Source organism: Bos indicus, chromosome 20 (assembly GCF_029378745.1).
Source record: "Bos indicus isolate NIAB-ARS_2022 breed Sahiwal x Tharparkar chromosome 20, NIAB-ARS_B.indTharparkar_mat_pri_1.0, whole genome shotgun sequence".
In the NCBI taxonomy this organism is placed as follows: domain Eukaryota; kingdom Metazoa; phylum Chordata; class Mammalia; order Artiodactyla; family Bovidae; genus Bos; species Bos indicus.
In genome coordinates, this window is record NC_091779.1 from 18,491,597 (window position 1) to 18,510,803 (window position 19,207).

The window sequence follows — 19,207 nt, forward strand, 5'->3', positions numbered from 1 at the left end:
CTTTTCACTTCAGCTTAGATCAGAGGTGCCATGGTATTGGTGCATAATGGGAACTTCTTATCTGTAAGTCTGCTTTTATTGTAATGGGAACATAATGAGCAACAGGTAATGTTTGGACTCAGGAGATTCCCATCTTTCCACACATTTCTTTGTCTGCTTCCAGGACACTTAATGACCCAAAATATGTGCTTTCCTGTCAGTTTGGAGGTTCCTGCTTTTCTCTGGCTGCCCACGGGCACCTGCTGTTTTTAAGATGTATGATTTTCTGCCACCTGTCCTCTGTTCCCATTTCTCTGCTCATACCTAGCTACCTGCCTATTGAAACCAATGGTGATTCTGTTAGTACTATTTCTGTGAATCTTATTGTGCTTTAATCCATCAGACAAAAGTCATATTCATAAATCTCTTTGAGATAGGCTCTATTCTGTTATTAAGTCTGCTGTGGTAAAACACTCTAAGATTCCTAAAGTGCTGCTTTATAAGGTACTGCCCTAAATCTTTCTGAGGTTATAGCAAAAGTTTTATAGCCACACACTTGTGATTACTCTGAGACAATAATTTATACTAGAAACAGCTTGAATTTGATATTTGTTATAAGGCCATTTTTACTTTGAGAACCTTTTGCTGGGAGAGATTAGGGGTAGAAACAGCTTTACTTTTGAATCATCAAGTCATGACTCCTTTATAGTTCCTGTAAATTCTGCTTAAAAGCTAAAAAGTTCCTTCTCTAGTTTATCTTTCTCTGTCTAAATCTTGTTATCAAGGCTAAAAGGAATAAGTTGGCACTTTGACCATTCATCCTGGAAGACTCCTTAGCCAGGCCTGCCTTTTGTATTTACCTTGTTACTGAAAGTGCCAGTTGTAACTAAACTTTATGTAACTGTGTAACACGGGCCTTTCTCCATCTTCCAGTAACAACCTCGTCGTCGTTGTTCTTCCAGCCTTCACTAACATGTGTCTCTGAGACCCTTTAGGCCTCCACTCACTGCCTGGCCCTGATGCCACACATTACTGTTCTGGTTATCTGTTGTTGTTTAATAAAGCTATGCCCAAACTTAGTGGCTTAAAACAATCATTGTAATTTTTATGTAATTTTGTGGGTTTTAGGAAGGGGTTAGCTGGACATCAGCTGGTACTGCTGAGGCCCATCCACAAGCCTGGAACTTCTGTGCTCTTTGACCTCAATTTCTTTTCATGCAGACTCTCATCTTCTCAGGCCTCTTTCCTGTCACTTAGGCATCTCACAGGGTAGTGGGCTGGGCTCAGGGTGGTTGCACTTCTTACATGATGAATGGTTTCCAAGAGAGAGTTTTGCAAGAGTGAGTGATGAGCGCGGGTTCCAAGAGACAGGAAGAAAAGTTTCAGGCCGATTAAAGGCTAGTGCCTAGAACTGCCGCTGTCACTTGTGCCGTTTTCTTTTTATCAAAGTAATTAGAGACGGCTCACCCTAACTCAGATCGACTCTACCTCTTGTTAGGGAAGTGGCAGGATCACACTGCAGAAGCGCATGTAGGTGGGAGTATTGTTGCACAACATCTTTGGGACTTATGTTGGCCACAGGGGTGCAGCCTCACTGTTCCCAAATGGATACCAATTGCATCAGAGTTCTTTATTGAACAGTCAGTTCTCTTTCATTGATATGTAATGTCTGTTCTGTCATAAATCAGGTTTCTAAACATGTGTGTGTTTGTTTTAGATTGCCTTTTTGCACTCCTGATTTTCAACTGGGGGTTATTCTGCAGGGGACGATACTGTCATACTTGGAAGAAGGAGCTACTAGCATCTAGGGAATAGAGGCCAGGCTTACTGCTGAGGATCGTACAATGTACAGAACTGCCTCCCGCAGCAAAGAATCATCCAGCCCCAAATGTCAGTAATGCTGAAACTGAGAAATCATGGCCCATACCACCAGTTTTGTCCTACCATATTATCTTAACTAGCTTAAAGTTGGTAGAGTAAGTCACCTCACTTTGTTTTTCATCTTTAAGAATGAATGTCTTAGTTATGTTTGGCCATTTGTGTTTCCATATAAATTTTAGAATCAGTTTATCGTGTGTCATGAAAAACCTTATATTTTGGTTGGAATTTCATTATAACTTTATATCTTCATGAGGAGCATTGATATTTTATGATATTGAATCCTCTTATTCACTAATATGATATTTCTGTCAATTCTTTGATACCTTTTAATAAAACTTTATAATTTTCTTATTAAAAGGTTTGCAAATCTTTTGTGCAAGATTTACTCTCTTGGCCAGTTAGCTGCGAGGCTTGTAATAAGTTGTGTTCCTCTTTTGTGCCTTAATTTCCCTAAGTGAAAAATGTGACATTTGAATAGATCATCTCTAACAGGTTTTCAAGCCCCAGATGACAAGATTAAAATATTAGAAATTGAAAACTTTGAATACACAAAATACAAGTAGTCCACTAGAGGGAGCTCTTCTGCATTTTGTCTCTTGCCAGATTGCCAGTCAGGTATGACGGTAACTGCATCAGCTACTGATGTTAATAGCTGCGGATGTTGTAGCGCAGACCTCATCTTGTCAGGGCAGGGGAAGAAGGTGACTCCCTGGTATTTCTTTGGTCACAGTTCTCCACATAAGAAAGGTTGCCTTGGTCCAGGGAAGATATTTTTTTTCTGAGTGTGGGAAGACAAGCAACGTATTTTGAACCTAGGGGGAAACGTATGGATCATCCAATTTAATTCCTTTATTTAAAAGTGAAAAAGCTATGATTTAGAGACACCCACTTTCCAAAGGACAAACAGACAGTTTGTGAGAGAGCTAAGGCTGGAACTCAAGTTTATACTTTTCACACTATAGTGAGGGAATGGAGAAAAGAAGTAAGCAGTGGATTTGAGTGATGGAATGGGAGTAGGGATTATGTTTAATTTTTAAAGGACTGAGAGGTGGGTGGTCTGTGAATTCCCTGGAATTATTACATGTATGTCAGGGCTTCCCAGGTGGCACCAGTGGTAAAGAACCCTCCTGCCAATGCAGGAGACATAAGAGATAGAGTTTTGATCCCTAGGTTGAAAAGATCCCCTTGAGGAGGGCATGGCAACCCACTCCAGTATTTTTGCCTGGAGAATCCCATGGACAGAGGAGCCTGGCAGACTACAGTCCATTGGGTTGCAGAGAGTTGGGACACTACTGAAGTGACTTAGCATGCGTGCATGCATATGTATATGAATGTGAGAGTTTGTGTGTATTTGTGTGCATGTGTGTGCACACACTTGCTATATTTTGGATGTGATTGTTGGCTTCTAAGAAATAGGATTGGACTGTGGTAAGCCAGCCTTTTGGAGAAGGCGATGGCACCCCGCTCCACTACTCTTGCCTGGAAAACCCCATGGACGGAGGAGCCTGGTAGGCTGCAGTCCATGGGGTCGCGAAGAGTCGGACACGACTGAGCGACTTCCCTTTCACTTTTCACTTTCATGCATTGGAGAAGGCAATGGCAACCCACTCCAGTGTTCTTGCCTGGAGAATCCCAGGGACGGGGGAGCCTGGTGGGCTGCCGTTTATGGGGTCGCACAGAGTCGGACACGACTGATGCGACTTAGCAGCAGCAGCAAGCCAGCCTTTACTTACAAAGCAAAATAACTTTCACCAGTTTTAGAGATTCATTTAATTTATAATTTGTAATTGTTTGGAAATACCTGCCTTGGTAACTTGATTACCAAAAATTTAAGCTGTCTTTCAGTTTATTTATCTTTAGTTTAATAATTTCCAGATCTCATTTTTTTCCTTACTCAAAACTGACTTTTCAAATAAAGTGCAGTTTTTGGGTGTTCTTTTCAAAAGATGGAACTCAACTACTCTCTGTTGCTGCTGCTGCTGCTAAGTCGCTACAGTCGTGTCCGACTCTGTGTGACCCCATAGACAGTAGCCCACCAGGCTCCCCCGTCCCTGGGATTCTCCAGGCAAGAACACTGGAGTGGGTTGCCATTGCCTTCTCCAATGCATGAAAGTGAAAAGTGAAAGTGAAGTCGCTCAGTCATGTCCGACTCTTCGTGACCCCATGGACTGCAGCCTACCAGGCTCCTCCGTCCATGGGATTTTCTAGGCAAAAGTACTGGAGTGGGGTGTTAGTCATCCTTTTTGAAGTCTGTTGTGACTGTTTTTGAAATGTTTCTCCATAGTACTCTTATTATTTATAATTCTTCTGGTTCACCTTGATAGAGACTTTCCTTGCAAACTGTAGACATTTAAAATTTCCTTATTTCTGCAGTTGCCTTATGAATAGTATTTTTATGTTTTATTTGGATTTCTTGTTTATGGATATCATGGACAAGATTTTAAGCCTTTAGTTTGGCTTACATAAATAAAAAATAAAAATAGAAGTCTTTATCTATTGATTTCTATGTCAACTTTTAAGAACTAGAGTTCTTATGTTACTTTTTCAACGCAGTACAATATATCCTTCTCTGGCAAGCTAACAGAAAAAGACGCTCGGAGATAAATATATATTTAATTGCCTCTGTTGTTGTTTATGAGGTATGCCCTAGACCAGTTTAAAGAGAGTCAGATTGTATTTAGACTTCTATGTATTTGTCCATGGAGTGATGATACCTAGGGTGGATAAAAGCAGAGAAGGGGTATAAATGGCAGAATAAGGATACTGGGACCTGGAGGAGGGCAAGGCAACCCACTCCAGTATTCCTGACTGGAGAATCCCCATGGGCAGAGGAGCCTGGCAGGCTGCAGTCTGAGGGGTCTCAGAAGGTTCGACTGAGAGACTAAGCGCAGCACAGGATCCTGGGAAGCTTTCTGTCTCCTCCAAGATGAAATTTGAGACTGTAGCTTCAATCTCAGTGTGAAGTGTTAGATATTCAAGGAAAGGAGGGTTAATCTTTATTAGAAATAGTTACGAAAATAAATATTAGGCCAGATGATTTTTGTTCTAATGTTCATCTCGTCAGCAAGTATTACTTAAGTTTTATCTATCAGTAATTTCAGCGTGCACGTGTGCTTCGTCGCTCAGTTGTGTCTGACTCTTTGTGACCCCGTGGACTTGTAGCTTTTAGGCTCCTCTGTCCATGGAGATTCTCCAGGCAAGAATACTGGAATGGGTTGCCATGCCCTCCTCTCGGGGATCTTTCCAGCCCAGGGACTGAACCCACGTCTCCCACACTGCAGGCAGATTCTTTACCATCTGAGCTACCAGGGAAACTTATTTGCATACTTATCAGCTAAAAATTTCAGCTGGAGTTAGATGGCAGTAAGGGTTTTGAGCTGGGTGAAAGAAATGACACTCTAGGGTTAGGGTTCCATTAAAAGCATCTTTAATCATGAAAATCAAGTGACAGACCAAGGTTTATTTATTTAAAATGTGTCACATGTTTGGCTTCTGTTTTTTCTTCATAAAGGTTATTTGATGGATGTAATGGATGGATATTTCTTAAAAATCATATGTTGTTGGGTAATTAGATGTGTGTAATGATGTAAGTATGAATTGATTATCCAGAGTTTGGAATTATATAAATTCTCAAGGGTACAAGAAGTGGGGATTACTGTTAAATATCTATGTTTCCCACTGACTGCAATAATAGAAATTTTCTTCTTGGTTTTTAGATTTCCTCCTTCTTCACCCCTGAAACCTTATCCAAAGAGGCCCCCGTATCAAAAGGATGTTATTGAATTTCCAAAATGGGATGATCCCCCACCAGGCACTTCACAAGAGAACATCCCAGTGAGGCCACTTGTGATGGTAAGTGCCATTATAGAAGCCGGTGGACTAGCAGCGGGAGAGTTAGAAAAAGTCTGTGAACTATTAGGCTTAGTCCAGTTTTTTGTTGGTTAGGGAGACTGGTAGCACAAGAAGATTGGCTTTTGCGTTTTTTCACTCTTACCAATTGACACTTTGACCGAATAGGTGGTAGCCGTTTTCATACATTTAGACTGAGCAGGTTTCTCATAAAACTCCCTTATAATTTCCTTTTCTTTTCTATTCTCAATTTCCTCAATTCCTTTTTTGTCTCCTCTTCCTGAACTTTGTTATAATTATTACCCGTTGAAAGTGTGAAGGTTGGGACATGGAGAATTGTGGACCGAGCTCTGATAATATGAACAAAGGTATAGTTTGGAGAACCTAAGCACATTGTAGAATAAACTGCCTTTTTGGGGGCGTACTTTTCTCTTGAAATATCCCCAATAGAAAACTACTAAGATTGAGATAATGCTAAAAAATAAAATATAGACAAAAACTTCTATGGGCAATTTTTTTTTTAAGAATTGTACTAACAACCATGTTTTAAGTTAATTTAGTCTTATAGGACTAGATGTCCAGTTCCTACATTTGCAGAGGTGTGTTGTAAACATTTTTAGGCAATGAGATTGAATGTGGTTATACTGTATCTCAGTTTGGAGAGAATAATTAAGCAGCTTAGCCTTTATCAGAAATAATTCAGGAGTGAGACCAGTGACAGAAATGGGGACTCCCTGTGGACTTGCAGATTTGTCAGGGACAGTGATGAATGTAGTTTTAATTATGCTTGATGATAAAGATAGGTGATATTATATGGAAATGTCTAACAGGCAGAGGGAGGTAATGGCCCTGGAAGTTAGATGAGAGGTCGTATTTTAAAGTCATTAGTTTGTTCATTCAGTGAACATTTATTGTTTGCTGTGTGCCATGCACTGTGCCAGGTTCTGCAGATGCAGTTGAATGTGATATAGTTTTTCCTCCAGAAGAGCTCATGCAGTGATAGGTGATTAGGAGGGACTACTCTGAAAGAGTGAGCACAAAGGGTATTTGAGGATCATTTAATTCATTACTAATGAGGAGAAGTTAATTAAGCTCTAGCTGATAGTTTCTGTGCTCGAGAAAATTAAAATATAAGCTCCATGAAATCAGGTTTGTTTTTTTAAAAAACATTTGTATTTAAACACCTAATATGACCCCAATCAGTAGAGTGGTTATTCAGCAGATGTTTTTTCATTGTAAGATTATCTAGTGGTGTTTATACAAAACAGGTAGAACCCCATATTAAACTAATGTGTATGTATGTCATCAATATAATAACTTCCCTTTTCTGCTCTTGTGGTTCTGTGAACCTCTAGGAAGACTAGCTGCACATTAGTCATTTTCATGCACCAATGAAGAAGACAGTGTCTTCTCTCTTCTCTCGTCCATTTTCAGTGTCTCATTTTCAGCAACCCTGAAGTCATCTGCCAGTGACTCTGATTCCTCACCCATCCCCCCATAGCTTGTCATGTCCCTGATTATCTGTATATTTCTGATAACCTTGCTCTTGTCTTTTCTTGCCTTAACCTTAAATTAAGTGGTGGAGGTTTGAGCTCCTCGCTTGTTCCAGCTCCTCTAATGCTTGGGCTCTGCTTCTTGTGAAGTGTCCAGAGGAAAAATGGCAGAGCAGGATCTGTTTCCTTGGTTGGGCCTCAATGCAGTCGTTAGATTGATGATGTTAGTGGTCAACAGAGAAACAGTCCATCTTTCTTAAAGGACTTGAGTTCGTCTTCCCTTTTTTTTTTTTTTTATCTTACTTTCCCTCTTTCTATCTCTGCCTCCACTTTGCCTGTTGGTTTGTTTTTGTTCTGTCCTGTCCTCTCTCTTGCCCAGCCATTATATAAAATAAAATGAGGTGCAGCAAATAAAACAGTTTCTTGTGTTTACTGACAGGCAGCAGGTAGAGAGAGAGCTCTGGAAGCAGACTACTGGGTTTGAATCTTGGTTTTTCGTTTATTAGCTATGCAAGCTTGTTTCTCTGTTTCATTTGCTGTGTCTGTGTCTAAGTTTTCTTTTTGGTAAAAGTGGGATGATAACACCCCCAGGGGTAAGATGGTTATAAGACTCAAGTGACGTCATATCTATAGTGTGTTTACAAGAGTGCCTGGCACACAGACTTTGGAAAACTGTTAATTGTTATTGCTGTTATTAATAGAGTTGTTCATAGATAGAGACAGAAGAAAAAAATTACTCATAATGTCATCCAGAGAGAATTAATATTAACTCTTTTATTTTTTCCCTATGCATTTTTTTTAAAGGTTGTCATATTTGCAATATGGCCCCAGGTCCAGCCCCTCACGGGGCCTGCTAGAAGGGCAGGTTGGCCATGCCACCCGGTGCTGGGATGTAGCCCATCTGGTTGTCCAGAGACACACTGCGCTGCTGCAGGTGGTGGGAAATCATGAGGTTTTGCTGGGGTGGGAGGCCCAGGAGGGAGCCCTGTGGGGAGCACATGTCGGGGGGCTGGCTGTAGACCTTACCCCCCGTGGCCTGCTGCTTCATCAGCATGAAATTCTGCTTGGTTATGAGGCTTTGTGGGGGTGGGGGGGGACATGACACCCTGGTGCAGGCTATGGGGCTCCATGCCCTGCTGCGGGGGCACACCTGTCCTGCCCAGCAAGGATATCTATCTGTCTGGAGTGGCACATAGACATGTTGAGCTCCCACTGCTATGCATGTTTTAACACTGTAATGAGATCATGCTGTGCTGTTTTGGTTGCCTATATTCTTCACTTAGAACAGTGTGTTCTGTCAATTTTTTAATGTTATTAGACATTCAGTATAATTTTTAATATCTGCATCTTGTCTGTAAAGTACTATATTTATCCAGTCCTTCATGGTTAGATATGTATTATAACATGTTTTCAACTTTTTTGTTCTATGTGTAAACAATTTAATTAGCAGTATCTTTACAGATAAATAATTGAATATTTGTTTAAGATAACTGGAAGTGAATTTGCTAGGCAAATGCAACAACTGACACTCCTGCCTTCAAAAGAGAACACCTAATTTAGATAGTTTTAAAAAAAGTACAAATCCACATGATCTTCAAGTTTCTTTTGCAATTCAGTACTTCTCAAAAACAAACCCCAAAACCATATCAAAGAACAACTTTCCAACCTTTTATTAAAAAAAGCACTTTGTAGATGACTTCTTACATGTTTTGCCTTTAAAAGTTCAAAAGTTCCTCTCTGTGATTACCAAAAGGGAGTTTTAAGACTTCTGTTTAGTAGCCTAAATGTGAGAAGGGAGATGCTAAGAATATTGAAGTGTTAAAGCAGTGTGAGTTTGAGCAAATTACTTAACCTCTTTGGACTTTAGTTTTTCTTCCTGGTCATACCCAGATGTCCTTGTAGAGCTCTTGTTTTTCCTGCCTTCTTCAGATGTCTAAGATCTCAGGACTGCTATCTAACATTGTATTTACTTGACCTTTTCTTTTTTTTTTAAAGATTTCTTGAAAGTAATAGACTTTAATGTTATTGTAAGCAGTCACTTAATTTGAATAGTGTGTGAATTTGGATTGATATTCCTCAAGTTAATTTTGAATTAATGAAATTTTATCACTGCTACTTCACTGGTTAGTTGGCACTCCCACAGGAGAAAATAGCTAATGTCATTCTTATTGCTATAGTTCTTTGGCTGCTGCTGCTGCTAAGTCGCTTCAGTCGTGTCCGACTCTGTGTGACCCCATAGACAGCAGCCCACTAGGCTCCTCTGTCCCAGGGATTCTCCAGGCAAGAACACTTGAGTGGGTTGCCATTTCCTTCTCCAATGCAGGAAAGTGAAAAGGGAAAGTGAAGTCGCTCAGTCATATCCGACTCTTAGCGACCCCATGGACTGCAGCCCACCAGGCTCCTCCGTCCATGGGATTTTCCAGGCAAGAATACTGGAGTGGGGTGCCATTGCCTTTGGCAATTCTTTACTATTCATTTATGATCTGATCTGATCTTTACGAGTTATGCTTTATTACTCTGTAGTCCATGCAAAGAAAGTTAGTTTATAATTAAAATGATTATTTAAATCAAGTTTAAAAAGAACCAAATCAAAGACGTTTTTATAAAATGATACCACTGTCTACTGAAATGTTTGTTCTCTCTTTCTGTCTTTCTCGGCTCCCTCACCCCCAATTAGAATCCTGAGATGTGGTACAAGCGTCACAGTATTGCTATTGGAGAGGTGCCGGCTTGCCGTCTTGTCCACCGCAGACAGGTGACAGAGGCCAATGTAGAAGAGATCTGGAAGTCGATGACGTTATCATAGTACGTGCGTGTGATATTAATGAGAGCTTTAATATTGTTTTTTTCTGTTTTGCTTCTCTGCTACTCTCTGCATACTTAATTTTCTGAAACTGTGTATAAAAATCTCAACTTTTGAGTGCGTTATTTGCACCTATCCTGCTTAGCAAGCAGACCTTAACTGAATTCAGGGAATTTTCTATTATCATTTATATACTAATTAAGAATAGAACTTTAAAAGTTCTTTTTTTTTCTTTTGCCCACAGGACCAAAAATATCTACTGGTTAAATATTTTTATTTTTAAAAATTTAACTGTAGTTGATTTATAATATTGTGTTAGTTTCAGGTGTACAACTTCAGATTCTTTTCCATTATAGGTTAGTACAAGATATTGAATATAGTTCAATATACTGTGTTTTACGGTAAATCCTTGTTGTTTATCTATATTGTATATAGTGGTATATGTCTGTTAATCCCATACTCCTAATTTATCCCTCCTCCTGGTGTTTATCCTTTCAGTGCAGTTCAGTCGCTCAGTTGTGTCCAACTCTTTGTGACCCCATGAATCGCAGCACACCAGGCCTCCCTGTCCATCATCAACTGCCAGAGTCTTCCCAAACCCATGTTCTCTGAGTCGGTGATGCCATCCAACCATCTCATCCTCTGTCGTCCCCTTCTCCTCCTGCCCTCAATCTTTCCCAGCACCAGGGTCTTTTCAAATGAGTCAACTCTTTGCATGAGGTGGCCAAAGTATTGCAGTTTCAGCTTAAGCATCAGTCCTTCCAATGAATACCCAAGACTGATCTCCTTTAGGATGGACTGGTTTGATCTTCTTGTAGTCCAAGGGACTCTCAAGAGTCTTTTCCAATACTACAGTTCAAAAGCATCAATTCTTTGGCACTCAACTTTCTTCATAGTCCAACTTTCACATCCATACATGACTATTGGAAAAATCATAGCTTTGCTAGACGGACCTTCGTTGACAAGGTTTTGCTTTTGAATATGCTATCTAGGTTGGTCATAACTTTCCTTCCAAGGAGTAAGCGTCTTTTAATTTCATGGCTGCAGTCACCATCTGCAGTGATTTTGGAGCCCAGAAAAATAAAGTCAGCCACTGTTTCCACTATTTCCCCATCTATCTGCCATGAAGTGATGGGACCAGATGCCATGATCTTCGTTTTCTGAATATTGAGCTTTAAGCCAACTTTTTCACTCTCCGCTTTCACTTTCATTAAGAGGCTCTTTAGTTCTTCACTTTCTGCCATGAGGGTGGTGTCACCTGCATATCTGAGGTTATTGATATTTCTTCCGACAATCTTGATTCTAGCTTGTGTTTCCTCCAGCCCAGGGTTTCTCATGATGTACTCCATATATAAGTTAAATAAGCAGGGTGACAATATACAGCCTTGACGTACTCCTATTTGGAACTAGTCTGTTGTTCCATATCTAGTTCTAACTGTTGCTTCCTGACCTGCATATAGGTTTCTCAAGAGGCAGGTCAGATGGTCTGGTATTCCCATCTCCTTCAGAATTTTCCATAGTTTATTGTGATCCACACAGTCAAAGGCTTTGGCATAGTCAATAAAGCAGAAATAGATGTTTTTTGGAACTGTCTTGCTTTTTTGATGATCCAGCAGATGTTGGCAATTTGATCTCTGGTTCCTCTGCTTTTTCTAAAACCAGCTTGAACATCTGGAAGTTCACAGTTCACATATTGCTGAAGCCTGGCTTGGAGAATTTTAAGCATTACTAGCATGTGAGATGAGTGCAGTTGTGCAGTAGATTAAGCATTCTTTGGCATTGCCTTTCTTTGGGATTAGAATGAAAACTGACCTTTTCCAGTCCTGTGGCCAGGACTGGAGTTTTCCAAATTGGCTGCTGAGTTTTCCAAATTGGCTGACATATTGAATGCAGCACTTTCACAGCATCATATTTTAGGATTTGAAATAGCTCAACCAGAATTCCATCACCTCCACTAGCTTTGTTCGTAGTGATGCTTTCTAAGGCCCACTCGACTTTACATTCCAGGATGTCTGGCTCTAGGTGAGTGATCACACCATCGTGATTATCTAGGTTGTGAAGATCTTTTTTGTACCGTTCTTCTGTGTGTTCTTGCCACCTCTTCTTAATATCTTCAGCTACTGTTAGGTCCATACCATTTCTGTCCTTTATTATTGAGCCCATCTTTGCATGAAATATTCCCTCGGTATCTCTAACTTTCTGGAAGTTACCTTTATCCTTTGGTAACCTTTGGTGTGAGTCTATTTTTGTTTTGTAAATAAGTTGATTTGTATTATTTTTTTAGATTCCACATGTAAGGGATATCATGTAATTATTTTTCTCTGTCTCACTTCTGTTAGTGTGGTAGTCTATAGGTCTATCCATGTTGCTGCAAATGTCTATATTTTATTCTTTCTTATGGCTGAGTAATATTCCCTTGTGTATATGTACCACATCTTTATCCATTCATATGTCGATGGACACTTAGGTTACTTCCATGTCTTGGCTGTTGTAAATATTGCTGCAGTGAACCTTGGGGTGCATATATCTTTTTGAACTAGAGTTTTCATCTATTCTGGATATAAGCCCAGGAGTGGGATTGCTGGATCATATGGTAACTCTATTTTCAGTTTTTTAAGGAACTTCCACCCTGTTTCCATAGTGACTGCACCAATTTACATTCCCATTTACAGTAGAGGAAGGTTTCCCTTTTTCCACACCCTGCATAGCATTTATTATTTGTAGACTTTTTGATGATGGTCATTCTGACTAGTGTGTGAGGTGGTGACTTGTTTTGATTTGCATTTATCTAATAATTAGTGTTGTAAAGTTTTTAAACTTTCTAGTTACACTGAAATCTTAAGCTTAATGAAATATATAATGGAAAACTTGGTCTTCTAGATATATGATATACAGTAGGTAACTAAAGTTAACAATATGATAGCAGGTTTTTTAAAAGAAATTTTATAAAGATATACTCGTAGCAGTTTCTTATCATTGGTTAAGCTAGTTTTTGTTATTATAATATTTAAGTTAAAAAATAATTTTCTTGACATTCAGTGTGTTATGCTTTTAAATTAGTGAAGTAGTACATTAATGACAAAAGGGTCTCTTTTAAGTTTGTTTTATATACTCAATGTCTGGCCTTTTTGCCCCATAAAAATCAGGTGAAACACATGAAAACAGCACAGTTTAAAGATCTTCTATAGTGCTGGGTCTTGGGCAGATGATTTTTAAAAAGTAATTAATATAATCATTGTTTGTCTTTTTAGTTTACAGAAAATCCTTGGCCTGGATTCCTTAGAAGAGGTTTTAGACATTAAACTTGTCAACTCCAAGTTCATCATCCATAATGTATACAGTGTGAGCAAGCAAGGAGTTGTTATCCTTGATGACAAGTCAAGTAAGTGCATAAAAGCCATTTTGTTCTCAGTTGACCTAGTATATCGGCTGTACAGGTCCATCTGCTTCTATTTGACCTTTCTGTAAACTCTACATAAGTTTACCTGCTTATTATGTATAGCTTTAGTTTACTTCCAAAGACCTTTATACTAATTGTTTGTATTCAGAAAATGTCGTAGGAAGATGAATAGCCAGGAGTGAAGGTCTAAGCCATATCCATCTAGAGGCTAGTTCAGTGGTAGCCACATGGTAGTATAAAGTGGTTCTTTATCATCCCCAGAAAATCCCTGAGAAGTGGGTAAGTTTAATGCCTAATAGATTCTTTGAGTCACCTTTTAGGTGGTCCTGGGGCCTGACTGATTTTCAGAGCTCTCATTGACCTTTTCATTATGGTGTCTTTGTGTCAGATTTTCTGAGATAGTCTTGGTTTATATCATTCCCCCCCTTTTTCTTTTAACAAAGGTAGCTTTTTAGATGTTGAAGGTGCTTTAATTTTTTTATACCTTTTTACTCCAAGCCAGTTTACAAATTGGGGAAAATAAACATTTAGCAACTCCCTGTCCTGGTTTTTGATTAAGAAAAATAAAGTGCTTGTAACTGTAGTGAGCCAGAGTCCCCAGACTGATTTAAAAATTCCTTCCCCTGAATAAGAGATGGATCCACATTGGATGCTGTGAAAGTGCTGCACTCAATATGCCAGCAAATTTGGAAGACTCACCAGTGGCCACAGGACTGGAAAAGGTCCGTTTTCATTCCAATCCCAAAGAAAGGCAATGCTAAAGAATGCTCAAACTACCACACAATTGCACTCATCTCACATGCTAGTAAAGTAATGGCTTAAAATTCTCCAAGCCAGGCTTCAGCAATACGTGAACCGTGAACTTCCTGATGTTCAAGCTGGTTTTAGAAAAGGCAGAGGAACCAGAGATCAAATTGCCAACATCTGCTGGATCATCGAAAAAGCAAGACAGTTCCAGAAAAACATCTATTTCTGCTTTATTGACTATGCCAAAGCCTTTGACTGTGTGGATCACAATAAACTGGAAAATTCTGAAGGAGATGGGAATACCAGACCACCTGACCTGCCTCTTGAGAAACCTATATGCAGGTCAGGAAGCAACAGTTAGAACTGGACATGGAACAGCACACTAGTTCCAAATAGGAGAAGGAGTACGTCAAGGCTGTATATTGTCACCCTGCTTATTTAACTTATATGCAGAGTACACCATGAGAAACGCTGGGCTGGAGGAAACACAAGCTGGAATCAAGATTGCTGGGAGAAATATCAATAACCTATGCAATAAAGATATGCAGATGACACCACCCTTATGGCAGAAAGTGAAGAAGAACTAAAGAGCCTCTTGATGAAAATGAAAGAGGAGAGTGAAAAAGTTGGCTTAAAGCTCAACATTCAGAAAACTAAGATCATGGCATCTGGTCCCATCACTTCATGGCAAATAGATGGGGAAATAGTGGAAACAGTGGCTGACTTTATTTTTCTGGGTTCCAAAATCACTGCAGATAGTGATTGCAGCCATGAAATTAAAAGACGCTCCTTGGAAGGAAAGTTATGACCAACCTAGACAGCATATTAAAAAGCAGAGATGTCACTTTGTCAACAAAGGTCTGTCTAGTCAAGGCTATGGTTTTTCCAGTAGTCATGTATGGATGTGAGAGTTGGACTATAAAGAAAGCTGAGTGCCAAAGATTTGATGGTTTTGAACTGTGGGTTTGGAGAAGACTCTTGAGAGTCCCTTGGACTGCGAGGAGATCCAACCAGTCCGTCCTAAAGGAGATCGGTCCTGGGTGTTCATTGGGAGGACTGATGTTGAAGCTGAAACTGCAGTACTTTAGCCACCTGATGCGAAGAGCTGACTCATTGGAAAAGACCCTGATGCTGGGAAAGATTGAGGGCAGGAGGAGAAGGGGACGACAGAGGATGAGATGGTTGGATTGCATCACCGACTCAATGGACGTGGGTTTGGGTGGACTCTGGGAGTTGGTGATGGACAGGGAGGCCTGGCGTGCTGCGTTTCATGGGGTTGCAGAGTCGGACATGACTGAGTGACTGAACTGAATTGAACTTGCTTCAAACTCTTGATCCTAGCAATTAGCTGGAGCTAGAATGACCTTTGATTGTGGGAAGATGGTATAATACTTTCGGGTTTTTATAAATTAATATTAATGAAGCACTGGAGGCTCCTGGGCAGCAAGCAGAGCTGGCCTAGAAGGAGTATGAGCAGTAAGAAGGGAAGAGGTTTTTCTAGGTCATGTTTCTTGACAGGAGCTGAATGTGTCTTTGAAACCTGAAACAGTTTCCTTTAAAGCCCATGTATCAGGAATGGAGAATGTTAGGAAACAGAAATAAACAGCTTTGCGACTTCTTGAATTGTCAGGTTAATCAATGTATAAAATTAAGTTACATGGAATGAGAGGGCTATAGCCTTTGAAATACTTCTAAAATCCTTCTGCAGTCTCCTGAGTACAGCAGACATGAATACTTCCAGCCACAGCTGGATGATCAGTTTTGTTTTATTAAGTACATACTTGAGAAAGAAGAGAGCACTTCATAGGCCTCAGGTTCATTAGCTCTAACACAAGTCAACCAGGGTCTTTGCAGTTTCACAGACAGTGGAGAAGGTGTCCAGTAGAAACATGCGTGCTGGTCCATCAGATGTCTGTGGCAGGGCCAGGGGAAGAGACTCTGCACCAAAAAGTTCAGCTGGGGTTTTTGTAGCAATGCTAACCATTATTTTGAGTGAGTGAGTAAAGTCGCTCAGTCGTGTCCGACTCTTTGTGACCCCATGGACTGTAGGAGCCTACCGTGCTCCTCTCTATGGGATTTTCTAGGCAAGAGTACTGGAGTGGGTTGCCATTTCCTTCTCCAGAGGATCTTCCCAACTCAGGGTTTGAACCTGGGTCTCCCGCATTGTAGGCAGATGCTCCACTGTCTGAGCCACCAGGGAAGTCATTATTATTTTAAGGCTGTCCTAATCCTGATAGCCTATACTGATATGTCAGTGGCACTTTCTTGCCTTAAGACATTTTGAAAATTGAAACTTGTAAAGTGATTGAACATTGGACATAACAGAATTCACCTTTTTGTTTTTTGAAAGGTATTTGGTGAACTTGTTTCATAAATGCATTTGATGACTCATACTTCTGCTTTTTCTGTGTTTTTCTTCTTTCTGTATAATTCTTAGGATAATTGATTTGTTTCTTTGGAACAAACTATCAAATTTCTTTTCCCTAAAGCTGTACAAGTACATCTTGTCTTTAGAGAAATTTACAGGTATGGTTTAAATAAGAATGAGTTGTAACATTGCTGCTAAGGAAAAATTTTTATCTTCTCAGTGTTCTGATACATAAGTAAGTGATTTGTGATTAGCCAATATGTTTCATATTACTTGAGACAAATATCATTCTTATGATACCAAGTGTGTATATAATACTTTGAGTTATATGTAATTGAATAAAACATCTTTTTATTTTCCTTTTTCTGCAGAAGAACTTCCTCATTGGGTACTGTCAGCTATGAAGTGTTTGGCAAATTGTGAGTACTGCTGCTGCTGCTGCTAAGTCTCATCAGTCATGTCCGACTTCTGCCATTTTTATGAAATTGACAGAAATTAGTGCCCTGAATTACAGAATATTTTTGCTCAATGGCATGAGCATTTGACACCTGTGAGACTGGCAGTTAACTGGGGATTCCTGTGCTTTCAGTGATAAATTTGTGACTTAGTGGAAGGGCTGAGTTATAGAGCATTTTAAAAGGGATTTTTGTACTTCTGTTTTCTTGTGCGTAAAATCACACTGCAAATAGCATCCACACTGCTTGTTTTGAATGCTTCATCACAAAAAAGAATAATTAGTAATACTGAAAGCAATATTGTAATAGATAAATGCTTGTCAGCAGTGTATTCCTAAAGCATGTGTTCCTAAGTATGCCTTATATTTACATCATTAATTTACTCAGCAGATTCTGTTTCCCACTGGCTTTTTTAGGGCAGTGGTTTAAGTTGGAGAGAAATGTTTTCGAAGACAAATCTAATTAGTGTGCAGCAGAGTTTGGAAGGAGAAGAACCTATATATAGAGAAATAAGAGACTGTTTAAGTAATTTGGCTATCAGATGAGGGGCCTGGACAAGATGATCCTGCTGAAGTTTTTCATAGGCATATGAAGTCTTCTTCGTAGGATATCATGGGCACTGTGAAGAAATGAGTTATTAGAGTATTTCACTAACACTACTGTTGCTCTGGAATTTTTAGAAGTCTTAACTCAAAGAAGGGATTCTAATGGTTAATGGCTTAAGCCAAACAAGTGATTGTAATAAGAATTCTAGTTATTTTAGCCGACTGGTAATTGTGATATTTGGTCTATAGAGTCTTTAGAGTCTTAAAGATCACCTCAGAGAGTTACTTTCTTTCCTCCCTTTTGAGTAAGACTAGCATGTATAGAGATTGCTGTATAAATTATTAAATTAGTAGGCTCTGAATTATTAATTTCACTGATTAGTTTTGTTTGATTATAGAATGAAACTAAAATAACTGTTAACTCACTGTGGGTGATCTTAGTGATGATATAAAAATGATATACTATCATCCTGAAAATGAATAGCAATGTTAGTGTGTGTGAAGATCAAAGTTCTCTGAGTTTATTAAGATTTTCATTGGGTTTTGGTTCATGTTTTAGAACATCTGAGATGTAGAGTCCTGTGGTTTTAGTCTGGAGGAATGCTTTTTATTCTTGCTTAATCATTTTAAAGAAACTAATCTAAATTATATGTTTGGCCAGAGTTGGCAAAGACAAAATAGAAGCTATGAATGGGTTCAATGACCCGTGTATGACTTTTGGGAAAACCAAGGATCTTGAAAGTTGGTCAACTGGGAGTGAACAGAGGAAGCCAGTATAACAAATCTAAGCTATAATATGTTGTAAAGTATATATTAAGGTGTAGTTATGATGTTGAACTCTCAGTGGTGATCAAAATGTAATGAAGAATGTAATAAACCCCCAAGAGAGATGTATATATAATCCGTGAAACTTCTGCAGAAAGGTCAGACTAACTGAGATTACCAGTGGAGAGAAAAGACATGAGGATTGACTTAGTCCTGTTCTCCACATGTGTGAGGTAGTGTTAGGTTAGGTGGAAATTCTTGGGAATGGGGACCTGTCTTCCATGTATCAAGTGTAGTACTTTAGAAATGGTTGGCACATCCATAAAGATGCTTGCCTATGTGTCAAAGAAAAAAGGGTGGCCAAAGGGCGAGGTCAGCCTTTTGAATAATTTTATAAAATTATTGATTTTTCCAAATTTGCATTCCCCATCTCCTGAATTTACTATGACTCTGTCAGAGTCATAGCCTGTTATGACTTAAGTCATAGCCTTATCCTTACTGAATCTGGGTTTCCATTATTGTCCAATAGGAAACAGAAAAGATATGAGACTTTTGGAGGCCTCGTGCTTCTTACTCTGTAGGTTTATTGCTCATCTCTTCCTTGGGGGCGATCTGTTGCAGACCTGGGTGCTTTCACGGTTGGCCATTAGGTGAGGGACTGATGTTAATAAATAATACAAAACCAGGTTAGCTGTTTTTCTTCCTTGTGCACGTAGATTGCAAGAATTCAATAAAAGTAGATGTAAACAGTTCTTGTCCAAAGTCTTTCAGGAATAACATTTATAAAAACTGGACTTAAAAATGTATTCTGAAATTCAACATGATAGAAAAACAAAAGATCTTCGAACTTAGGCTTCTCTCATGGGCTTGCCATGCACTGGCATTTGAAAGAAAACTTTTTCTTGGCTTATTTTTGCGTATT

At 39.4% G+C, this 19,207-nt stretch overlaps 1 protein-coding gene across 1 annotated transcript in view; it reads left to right on the forward strand.

Annotated features, from left to right (window-relative positions):
- The window catches only part of DEPDC1B (DEP domain containing 1B), a 91,773-nt gene that overhangs the window by 34,236 nt on the left and 38,330 nt on the right, over positions 1-19,207 (forward strand). The window contains exons 3-6 of the mRNA XM_019982724.2: positions 5,577-5,712; positions 9,880-10,007; positions 13,257-13,387; positions 16,892-16,939. Coding sequence (XP_019838283.2) covers positions 5,577-5,712; positions 9,880-10,007; positions 13,257-13,387; positions 16,892-16,939 — 443 coding nt within the window. The remainder of the gene's footprint in view (positions 1-5,576; positions 5,713-9,879; positions 10,008-13,256; positions 13,388-16,891; positions 16,940-19,207) is intronic.